Below are 13,035 nucleotides of genomic sequence, written 5' to 3'. Positions count from 1 at the left end.
TCGTCTATAGGACTGACACTTCCCAATATAATACATCCTTCCTACTTGGTTTATAGGTTGGCACTCCCCAGGGTGATACATTCTTCTTACATCGTCTACAGGACTGACACTTCCCAATATAATACATCCTTCCTACTTGGTTTATAGGTTGGCACTCCCCAGGGTGATACATTCTTCTTACATCGTCTACAGGACTGACACTTCCCAATATAATATATCCTTCTTACTTGGTTTATAGGTTGGCACTCCCCACGGTGATACATTCTTCTTACATCGTCTACAGGACTGACACTTCCCAATATAATACATCCTTCTTACTTGGTTTATAGGTTGACACTCCCCAGGGTGATACATTCTTCTTACATCGTCTATAGGACTGGCATTCCCTGGGATTATACATCGTTTTTCTGCTTCGTCTATAGAATGGATATCAGTCTCCAGGATGATATTTTTGTCTTAGGTAATATGTGGCAGGGCCCAGTAAACATTATCCTAACGGTCCTGGGATTAGTACAGTTGTATTAAACCCCAAAATCTCCATGTGAGTTAAAGGCACAACAATAATTATTTCATGTATTAAATTATATAAAATCACTTGTGAAAAACAACGTATTATAATATTGCATTCGTTTTAGATAAGATATAATTTTTAAGCCACGAGCTAAGTTCCCTGCTATCTGACCACTCTATTCTGTTAGCTAAAAGAAAAATTCGTGAGTTTCGAAAAACTTGTATCTAAAGAAAATGAGTGTAGTATCTCAATTATTTTCCATCTTCAAATAAAGTAATATATTTCCGCAAATCTACACATTCCAAACGTTTTGAGTATGTAAGCATTTTCGACTAAATCAGAATAATACCAGAATCCTCTGCTCTACAGTTTTAGCTTGGTGTCACCACTTTGCAAAATAGTTTGTTATATTAATGCACGAACAGTAATACAAATATCAACTAATATTTATTTGGCGACGTCTAATCCAAATAATAATACATGTTCAATTACCAATTCAGTCATTTTGTTCCACTTTGGAATAGATGAGTAACAGTATGTGTTTCCGCTGAGCAAAACATAACTGTTTAAATAACAAAAACAAAAGTGAATTGTCTACAATTTTGGAGCAGGCGAGTATATATTTCTGTCCATTGTCAATGTTATCGGGGTAGAAATAAATCGAACCTAAAAAATCGAAACAGCTTTTTCTAGAATGTGTTGGTGTGAAATTGACAACTTCTGTAAGACAGTAGTGGACATAACATTGTTTGCCTCTAATATGTCTTAATGTCTTTATTTCAGGTTTGCGTTATAACAGCTGTTATACCTCAAACTATATTAATGTCTTTGATGGCAACATGGACAAGCAGAATGGAAACAAAGAGGTGTTCAAGGGAATATACAGCTACCACAGCAATAGACATGAGTATGCATTTCTTAATACTCAAAGTTTAATACATTTATTATAGTACCATTAATAACTGGAAAGCTGGTAAAGTTTGTTTTATTTAACGACGCCACTAGAGCACATTGATTTGTTTTATCTTATCATCGGCTATTGGACGTCAAATATATGGTCATTCGGACACTGTTTTTTAGAGGAAACCTGCTGTCGCCAAATAGGCTACTCTTTTACGACAGGCAGCAAGGGATCTTTTATTTGCGCTTCCCACAGGCAGAATAACACAAACCATGGCCTTTGTTGAACCAGTTATGGATCACTGGTCGGTGCAAGTGGTTTACACCTACCCATTGAGCCTTGCGGAGCACTCACTCAGGGTTTAGAGTCAGTATCTGGATTAAAAATATCATGCTTCGACTGGGATCCGAACCCAGTACCTACCAGCTTGTAGTCCGATATCCTAACCACGACGCCATCGAAAGCTGGTGTCGTTAAATATACGAATAGATTGACACTACGCTTTGAGGACATTAGGTATTTTAGAAGTAACGTAATTCTCGAAAAACAATATCTCACTCTTGATAAAAGGCTCTTTAACTTGTTTATACACATACTAACTGACATCTATTCTTAAATGAAAGTAGAAATACCCATTTCGGGAGAAAATAGGGATATTTTTGTTGGAGGCTTTTAATTATGACTAAGTAATGGAATTTTAGTAGATATACGACATTACAGCATGTCATGTGGTACTTCGATCATAAGCTTTGATTTAATATAAAACACATGCCACTGTCACATTTGTGGATATTTTGGTGCACACAAATTAGCGGGTACCGATTGTGACATGACGTCAACGAAGTAATGATATTTTTAGAATACCCTCAAACGCTGGATCCCCATTTTTTCAGTTACCAGTTAGTTTCATGTTCAGAACATATTAGGGCTTCTACAACATGATGTTGGGTTTGTGTATGCACGAGGACCCTATGTTTAAGGCCTATATGTATTTACATTATCATTGTTTGTATATGCAAGGAAAGGGGCTATTGAGAAAATAATATGCAATATATTGAACTAACAATAAATGTCACATGTAAGTGAGATTTTAATATGTTTATTTTCGAATATATGAATTTGAACATCTGAGAAAAGTCTGTTTTGTTTAACAACAACAGTAGATCACATTGATTCACTAATCGTTGGCTGTGGATGTCAAATTTTTGGTAATTTTAACATAGTTTTAGTGAGAAAATATGCTATATTTTCCCACTAGAAGCAAGATATCTTATATATCCACCATCCCACATACAGGATAACACGGCCAGTCGTTGTGCACTGGCTGAAACGAGAAATAGCCCAATGGTACCACCGATGGGGAGCATGCATCAGCCGAGCACTTCACCACCGGGCTACGTCCCGCTCCAGAATATTTGACAAAGTAATAGTTTTTGCGCACATCATGTGCGATGTCTGGGAAGGTGTCCTCATATTAATGAGAACACAAGCATTACAGTTAACAGTTGGGACGTTTCAAGTCAATACATCGTGTGACCAGCCCACGACAAGATCGCTGTATTCTGCATGAATACCTGCAAGACTGATTCGCATGGGAATACAGCTCATCAAACCATTGGAATCCAGTCCGTCATCGATTGTCCTCTAGCAAACCTCTCATATTGACATCCTGCTCGAATCTCTGTTCTGGCAGGAATGACTGCAATGGGCTACAGCTCGCCACCATTAGCGTTATTAGCCATCCTCTTCTCAGACGAAAGTCGGTACTGTATTTCCATGCAGATGACAAGGTAAGGGTGTGGCGAAGAAGGGGCAGACGTTACATAGACACATACATGATGAGGAGGAATCCACGAGGCGGGAAAAGCATTATAGTTTGTGAAAGAATATTGATCCAGTGACGGTTCTCCAATATATTGACCAACTCCTTACACCTCACATTGTGCCATGTTTTGCACATAACCAGAATCACATGTTCCAGCAAAAAAGAGAAAACCACCAGATGCTTTATTCAGTAGCACGATATCAGAACCATGACACGGCCTACCCTCATTCCGGAATATGATAGAGCCCTTGTGGATCGAGGTCCAAAAAAAGAAACCTGGATTAAAATACACCCAGGACCGAGAACTGCAGCACATTTACTTTTAACTTTTCTCAGGATATGAGTCCAGATTCCAATGGTCTTTATTAATCACCTAACTACTTCCATGTAGAACAGATGTTTGTGCGTGGTCACCACTCATGGAGGTCACACACGGTATTGATTTGCAACGTCCTCCTCGTCAATATGAGGAAACTTTCCCTAGACACCACATATGACGTGTACACAAATGGACTTTCACATATGAAACAAATGATGTATTCGAACATTTCAAACTAAATATATTCAAACTTCACTTACATGTGAAGTTTCTTTTGCAGTTCAGTATATGTATTGTCGACTGTTACACTTTTGAAACATCATACACAAATCGTGTTCAGTATTTTTAAAATGATAGTTTCTACACAAGAAGTAGATATGATTATAATTTGAGAAATTAATTCATTTCGAATTCAAAGAACCTCAGACATGATGATGGTTAGCGCTGTCACTTACGACGGACTTACGATAAATCGTGGCTAAGATGGCTTCGAAAATATGGGCCCACCGACAGGGATCATTCCCGAACCGACCGCGCATCGAGCGAGCGCTGTACCACTGGGCTACGTCCTGCCACTCAAAAACAAATGAGATTCAAATTGAATAATTTTAAATAAATTAAAGACAACTACATTAATGTAGGTATTTGTGTTTCATGTGTTAAAGACAACTACATTAATGTAGGTATTTGTGTTTCATGTGTTAAAGACAACTACATTAATGTATGTATTTGTGTTTCATGTGTTCTTCAATATGTTATATTCAATTACTACATCCGACACTAATGGTTTAGCCGTAAATTTCTAAATTACCTTTTAAATAAGTAATTCTTGTCCCGAGAGAGGGCTGCGATCTTATCGGAGGTCGGACTTAGGATGGGCGTGTTCGAAACCTTAGAGGTATATGAGCACGTTAAACTAGTTACTTACCTACCTATCTTAGGCGTAAGACTACGAACACTACATAAGATTATGGGAGTATCTCCTACGGGTATGGTCCATTGACGGGTATGGTTATCTATCAAGTACAATAGGTCCTGTTTACCACAAGCTCAGAAGATACTCTGATACATTTCACGAGACCTAGAGTGGAGCACACTTGAACCAGGTATTCCCATTACAAAACTGAATAAATAAAGCGGTTTTGCTATTTGTATAGTTCTTACCAATATATATCTAATATTCTATGAAATAACATTTTTGTCTCAATGTTTGGGGCGCCTTCGTCATTAATTATATATTTCTTTTAATAGACTATGAAATTCTGTTTTGGGTTTGCTAACATACTTATATTCGTACATTGAAAAGGCAGTATCAAATTATATTTTTGTTACATTCTTTATTTCGTTGACGGCACTAGTCCATAAATTGCACGATAATTTGACCATCACGAACAAAGCTTATTTCACAGCAATTCAGGAACCATTGTGGAAACAATGTAGGATGGGACCATCCATCCATCCATCATTCCATCCATCCATACATCCATATATCTATATATCTACAAACGTAAAGCTGCTATCTCCAGTTGTTTTTGTATTGTGATATCTAGAACATACCACCAACATTAATGTTCTTACATTCACAAGTCATCATTCGAAAGTATACTAGTTTTCTGTCATCTACTTCACAAACGTACTCCAGAAGCAGGGTCTTATTCTCTTCACGAACGTACTACTGTCCATGGTAACATCCAGAGGCGGGGCGTTATTCTCTTCACAAACGTAATACTGGCCATTGTATCATTCGAAGTGGAGCGTTATTCTGTTCACAAACGTACTACTGTCCATTGTATCATTCGGAAGTGGGGCGTTATTCTGTTCACAAACGTACTACTGTCCATTGTATCATTCGGAAGTGTGGCGTTATTCTGTTCACAAACGTACTACTGTCCATTGTATCTTACGAAAGTGGGGCGTTATTCTCGTGCTCGGTGATACAAGTATTATAACATGGCGATTACAAACTCATATATACTGAACTACAAAAGAAATACGAACACTTAATTAGTTTTCTTTAATTTTGTTTAAAATTAATCAGCTTTAATTCCATAAGGTTTTTTAATTTATTAAAAGTATCCATGCCTTGTGGACATTTTATACCCGTTTTGATACGTCTATTTATCGAGTTAACTGTAGCACCAAAAAATATCTACATTACAAAATTCGCATTCCTTTTGTTGTTCAGTATTCTACAATGAGTCGAGACTACGGCTTTAAAGTGCGTTCTACATTTGTATTACTCAACCATTAAGCAAACAGACAGACAGACAGACAGAAACTGAATACATCATGCAGCAATGCAGCATACAATACGTTTCGTGTACGTACAGTATGTAATGTATTCGCGTTCTTGTTTGGGTATATTTTCTGTGTGACCCTGTCTACCTTTGCTAACAGGCTTAGCGGCATTTTGCGTTCCAGGTCCATGTGGAGTTCAACCTGTGTGGATTAAAAGACAACATACGAATATACAATACATACATGGCTACATAATATACAGATATATAACAAAACCTACACCATGGTAAAAAGCGAAAAACAGCAATATATCTTTAATATGCATGTCCTCATTGATATATCAAAACATGCTATGGCCTTCAATGTACCAGTCGTGGAAATGTTTAGAAAGGAAAATCCGAATCCATCAACAGTAATAGACTGTGCGACACATCGCTATCTACCACTGATCTTCTTGCCGCTCCTACCCCCACCCCAAACCCATTATATTCAGAGAAAATAGCGTTTATTCAAATCTGGTTCTTTACATCTGTTACAATATGGGGTCATCCATTTAGTACGTACGCACAATTTTCCGATGTTCTGCACCCCCCCCCCCCCACCCCGTACGCATGCGTACGCCAGTGCCCATACCCCCCCCCCCCCCCCCCCTTGCGTACATACGCAAAAGATCGTCAGTCACTACCAGTAAATGTAGACAATGCCACCGACGATGTCATCATGGTATACTATAATTAATGAATACTGCTCATTGTACAAATGTATTAAACAACGCTTGACGACAAATAAAATGTTTCTAAATGTATTATAAACCGGAACATCTGCTCTGTTTTAATTACAAAAAAATTCAAATCATGTTTAATGATTTAATCACAAAACTATAAAACTGGAACTAACTCGGAACTATAAACCTAAAAGTCGCCCGCCTTCTTGGTTGGGTTTACACATTTAATACATTTCAAAAGTTGGGAATATTTGTCATAATTATCACCACCGGAGGCCATTTTCTTGGCCATGCATGCGTGCGTCAAATGACACAAAGGTCATGCAGTGGAATGACGCAAAGGGTTAGTATGGCGAACAAAACAGGCGCCGACGATCTAGAACGTCAGTAAATAATCAAATTAACTATATATATATATATATATATATATTTTAATTTTACCCTAATAACACCCCCCCCCCCCGCCGTACGCAAGCGTACGCAAAATGGCTCTTAAATTTTCAACCCCCCCACCCCCCACCCCCCAAAATGCGTACGTACTAAAAGTATGCCCCCTATAGGTAATTTAGTACCCAATATAGGGATTTTATAAACATTTAATACACACTATGATTTTATTTATTTTATAACTTACCCATGATATACATGTCATAAACACATGTGATAATTTAGTGTATTAACCCGGTTAATAATGGTATGCAAATTTAAAGGTATATAGAAATTTGCAAGGTATCTTGGTAATAATTTGTTGCTGTGAACGGGTCATTTGTTTATAAGCCATCAAAACCTGTATACCTGAGCGTAACGTTTTCATAATATTTAGTTAAAGTGCGTAGTGACTTTAGTACCGTAATTTACTAAATATCGAATTAAAATATTATTTTAGAAGTGTTATAGGATAAATAGAATTCGCTACTCGTGTTTTTTTAATATGTAAAATATCAACCTCTTCTAGTTAATCGGCATTTGTCTCGGCAGAGCCTCGACAAATACCGATTAACATAGACTTGGTTGATATTTTCCATACTAAAAACACTCGTGACGAATATATATATATATAATTATTATTATTATTATTAAAAAAAAGAAACATTGGTAAAAATAATGCTATCGGATTATTTTTACAGAATCAAACACATCGTAAAGACAATCAAGTAAGTGAGTGAATGGTGATGCCAAAACACTAGAAAAGACGTTCGATTCCCATAAACGTATCCATAGTCAAAGTTCGTACCGAAACGCAAAAGCGCAACCCTCAGAGAAGCACGTGCATCATAACATTCTGTAACTTTGCATGCCGAACCTTCCGTTAGTTGGGCATAAAAGGCCACATCAGCAGTGATTAAAACAGACCACATGACGACACTGTAGGTAACACAATAATGCCAAGATTGACGTCAGCTCAACGCAATAATGCCATTGGGAGATTGCAGGCAAGGGCAACTCAACAAGCTGTGGCAAAGCACTTTGGCGTCTCCAGACAGACCATCTCTGCTTTATGGGCACGGTACAACACCATTCAAAGTGTTACAACACACACACGTGTGATAATTGAGAAACGCTGCCAGGGGAACTTAATTAATAAAGGAATTACAACTCTATTCCTAACTGGTTAATTTTCAATTAACCTTTAACTACTCATTCAGTAACCTTGTAATACAGAATTAATACTGGTACCTATCACAATAAAGAAAATAACCTACAGTTTACCTAGGTCCTCTAGGATGACTGGTTAAGCTTTAAATTACCGGAAACACTGTCTAAATAATATTGGTATAATACAGTATTAAAATATTTAAAGTCACATCAATCACATCAAGGTTATACAACAGAGCAGAAATATATATTTACCAGTCCGGACGGACAACGTTCCCCTGGAGCCTTCCTTTTGTTTCTCCCCGATATCTCTAAATCCTATCTATTTATTACAAATCCGAATCTCGCCTGTGGGTACAAGGCGGTACCGAATACCTACAAGTGATATTTCCACAGAGACCAAGACGGCATATTTTTCTTAGATGGTCAGACCAGCTGTCGCCAATCGCTAGAAATACAAGCTCGTAAAACAGAACTCGCGGAGGTATTACGTAACTAGTGGCCACATGGCCTCCGCGACTGGTCTGGGTGTGTATTGGGAACAGCTCGACCACCGTCGCGCGGAGGTATTACGTAACAAAGTGCCCACCTAGTCTAAGTGCATATTGGGACTGCACACGGCCCTCTAAAACAAACATTAACATCGCCACAGGCGAAAAAAAAATAAGAGCATGTTCCGTCACAGTCATGTACATGTAATCGATCACCGAGAGACGGCGTCCTCGAGGACACCTTACTCCCAGGAACAGTGAGTTCGTAACTCATTTTTAACTTAGTTCTTCATGTTGTTTCCAGTTTGTCTTTCTTACTTGATCGTTTTTTTATGAAAACTTGTTCTGTTTTCTTGCAGAGACAGACGTTGGAAGGTGAAGATCTGCAGGGTAGTGCCTTCACGCCATCACCCCAAAAAAATGATTAAAGTGCTTGCACCAAAGCCTTGGTAGTGCCCTAAATTGTAATAAATTACCTGAATTGTAATACCTGCCTTGAATTGTAATAAAAACTACCCTGAATTGTAATACTGACTTGAATTGTAATAAAACTGCCCTGAATTGTAATAAACTAGTTGGTTGACTTGAATTGTAACAAAGAATTGCCCTGATTTGTAATAACCAGAGCTGCCTTGAATTGTAATAAGATACCGACTTGAATTGTAATAACACAAAAATGGAAAGGAACTTGTCAGTGGTTGCAAAACAAGGTGTCGCGCGTCTCATGCGACGTTTACTACCCTCATTTACTACCCTCATTTACTACCCTATTTTCGCCACAGTTGCTCAGACTCCAGTTCATATTTTCTTGGTTCTTGTCTGAATGTATAGCTCGGCTTCTATGGGTTAATTTCTTCAGGAAAACTTTGAGCTCCCACGAATACAGCGTCCATTACTGCTCATTGCTGTGGCGATTACATTTGGAAACGGAACTACGATTAATACTATTTTACTATTGCCACACGCTGTAAAACTGACGATTGACCCGTGTACAGTACTATTGGCAAACGCTAGACTGGATTATGCGCTTCACGGTAAACCAAATGGCCACATTGGCAACCAATCAAATACTTCGCGAACGTTAGCGACACGTTTGCTGGTTGAACTTGGGCTGGTTTATACTGCTTAGTCTGTTGCGCCTGCGCAAATGGGACAGGTTTGTTTTCCAGGAGTAAGTTTAACTATGGGTTTGTTGCTAACGCTTGTCTTGGAAGACAGATTTTTACGCTACATTTTAAACCGAATGACCATTTCGGGAACCAGTCAAAATGTGTTTGCAAACGTTTAGCAAAAAACGGCTGGCTGAATGTTGCAATATTAATTTATTTCCGCTGTCATGCGCATACTTCAATTTGCAGACGACGTTAGACTGTCAAAGAGATGATAAAATAAATGTTTACGTTTTGTGAACCCTAGGCTCCGTTGAATAAAACAGTGCACTTAATTGTTGGACAATCATGCTTTATGTAGTTATTATAATTGTACCTTTGCTCCTTCTCACATGATGATTCAGATTCTGACTGGGATGATCACTTTAAATAATCTAGTAAGATGAGACAACTTGTAGACTTAGTCACCCAGTCAGTGTTTCTGCCAGAAAGAAATGTGTGGGTATGGCGCTATGGATTTGATTGCAACCACAGACAACAGAAGGTATAGGGGGCCTCCCTTAGAAAGAAAATGGGTTAAGTTTAGGGTTAGGGTTAAGAAAATCATACAGTAATGATAAGAGTAATTAATTTTATCAAAAAGTTAACTTAAAAAATAACATCTGCCAAAATATTTGGATATAGCATCATACCCGTTTTACACTCTGGCAGAAATCCTGCCAGTCAGATTTCTTGGTTTTTCAAATTGTCTGAACCTGAAGCAGCTAGAGTGGTCAGAGTGAGACTGTTTGTTTCTGACACAACTTACGACTGTTTTGTCTAGAAACAGAGAAATAGAATACATCATGTGATGTAACATAGTTTGAACCAACAGCTTTTGCAAGACATGTGCATTAAAGATCTGAAATGTTTCTTAACCCGTGAGACATACTTGTTCTATTCTTGGGCCAACAACTTCACCAACTACATGCATTACAAGTGGACTACATTGCACACTTCTGTGGTAACAGACTCCGGTCCATAAAGCCCCCCACCCCCACCCCCGCGTGCACCCATTACCATTACTCAGTGTATGTATCTCTCGATAAACCCCCAACTCCTACTCTGTCAGTTCCAACGCCTACTAGTACTTCGTTTTGCAACCGCTGCTTGTGCTTAACGACACCGCTCCGCATTTCTTCAATTTCAGACTGTTGAGCTTATTGTGTTTAAGACGATCATTACTGCCACATAGGCTTCTCCTTTCGACTATCAGCATATACGTCTGTGAACCCACCGTGCAATTTGTCATTCCAGTCAGTGCTCCACAACTGGCATTGTATGTATTATTTTGTCTATATGATGGTGCATTTAAACGATCCCTTGATGTTAATCGCTAAGAGTAGCACAAGGAGTGGAGGCGGCATGTTTTAGTATCTTAGTATCTTTGTTGCCTTTAACCATGTCGGGGGCGGGATCTACCTCAGTCGAAAGAGCGCTTGCCTGAGGTGCGTCGGTGACAGGATCAAATCCGCTTGGTGGAACAATTCTCTCATATTGGGCTTTTTGCCGTCCCAGCCAATGCCCCGCGACTGGTATACCAAAGGCCGTGGTATGTACTGTCTTGTCTATGGATATCCCTTGCTACTAATGGACAAATGCAGTGGGTTTCCTCTGACTGCTTGTCACAATGACTAAATATTTGACATTCAATAGCCGATAATTAATAAATCAATGTGCTGTAGTGGCGTCGTTAAATCAAACTAACTTTCTTTCTTTCAAAAACTCGCCTATACCAAGCATCACAGCCATAATTTAGGTCTAGATACCCAAAGTACTATACAAAGTATATGGGTTGTTATTATGTATATGTATGGGTGCGTCTGTGTGTGTGCGTGCGTGTGTGCGTGTGTTTAATTATGTATAGTCAAACCTGTATTAGTCGGCCACCCAAGGGAGTAAAATTGTGGCCTTTTAAGACAAGTGGCTGCTTCATACAGGTCAGTTTGTTCTATATTAGACGATTTGGCAGTACAATAAGGTGGCCATTTAGGATAAATGGATGCTCAACAGATCTTTGACTGTTATCTCTCAGGGTTGTGCTGGGCAGGGAATCCCTTCCCAACTATTCAACCGTTACAACATTTGGATATTTTCCCCGGAACTAATTTTGTAACTGCATACCATTGGTAGATCGATGGGATAGGACTTTAGCATTAATCACCCACTACACATTAATTAGCCATGTTTTCTTACTCTTAAACATTGTCTTAAAATATATATTTTAAAAAAATTATTTATTCAGTTAATAATATAACAGAAATTATGTTTTACATCACTCGATAACATAAAATAAAATATGTGGGACATTTATTGTAGTGTATACATGGGCCATTTTGAATTAAACTTGGTACCTTCCCTTAAATATTAGCATGTTATCGGGATTAGATTGTTGGAATTTGTGTATGTATGTATGTATGTATGTATGTATGTATGTGTGTGTATATGTAGGGGGGGGGGGGGGGCGGGCATGCATACAACTGAGTTAAAGAGCATCCTTTTGTGGATCCCTCAATAGTTCAGAAGGTATCGTGGCAAATCTGCTATTTGCGGGCGATTATTTGCCATAGGTTCGAGTTCCAGCAACGGCATTGGATAATTTGTGAAGCCTGAAATTATTTAATTATTCCCTGCGACAGTGCGTTAATAGCTATGTATGTAATCGTCAACCTCGACATACATACAATATATAGATATTCATACATCAATACATACTAGCCAGTGCCAGGTCTGCCCACTGTGTCATGCACGTAAGCGGGATCGAACGCGTGGATTGTGAGCCCCATACATGTGGTTGAGTTAAACAGCATCATTTTAATGGATGTTTGGATAGCTCAGAACGCATCGTGGTTAGCCTTGAATTTGGGGGTGATTCGGTGCCATATGTTCGAGTTCCAGCAACAGCATAGAACACTTTGTAGGCCAGAAAGGATTTAATTATCCCCTGCGCCAGTGCGTTAATATCTATGCATGTAACAGTCAATCTCGACATACATACAATATATATTCATACATCGATACATACATACATAAACACAATCACACATACACAATAACACATACACACATACACACATATGATTAAAATTCAATCATTTAATACTTTAAGAAGAAGAAGAAATGCTTTATTTAAAAATGCACTCAACTCATTTTATTACAGTAACATGTCGTCGGACATATGGTTAAGAACCACAAAGATAATGAGAGGAGACATCTGATGCATTCTGTTATGGATGTCTGAATAGCTCAGAACGCATCGTGGTTAGCCTACAATTTGCGGGC

The 13,035-nt window shown here is 38.5% G+C and overlaps 1 protein-coding gene across 1 annotated transcript in view; it reads left to right on the top strand.

The window, feature by feature from the left end:
• The window catches only part of LOC121375750 (hemagglutinin/amebocyte aggregation factor-like), a 58,741-nt gene extending 49,586 nt beyond the window's left edge, over nucleotides 1-9,155 (top strand). The window contains exons 4-5 of the mRNA XM_041503365.1: nucleotides 1,295-1,418; nucleotides 8,965-9,155. Coding sequence (XP_041359299.1) covers nucleotides 1,295-1,418; nucleotides 8,965-9,058 — 218 coding nt within the window. The 3' untranslated portion in view covers nucleotides 9,059-9,155. The remainder of the gene's footprint in view (nucleotides 1-1,294; nucleotides 1,419-8,964) is intronic.
• The last annotated feature ends 3,880 nt before the right edge of the window (nucleotides 9,156-13,035 follow it).

The sequence above is a fragment of the Gigantopelta aegis genome, chromosome 6 (genome assembly GCF_016097555.1).
Source record: "Gigantopelta aegis isolate Gae_Host chromosome 6, Gae_host_genome, whole genome shotgun sequence".
NCBI classification, from domain to species: Eukaryota; Metazoa; Mollusca; class Gastropoda; order Neomphalida; family Peltospiridae; genus Gigantopelta; species Gigantopelta aegis.
Note: the sequence above shows the minus strand (reverse complement) of the source record. Positions and strands in the feature narration are given on the sequence as shown.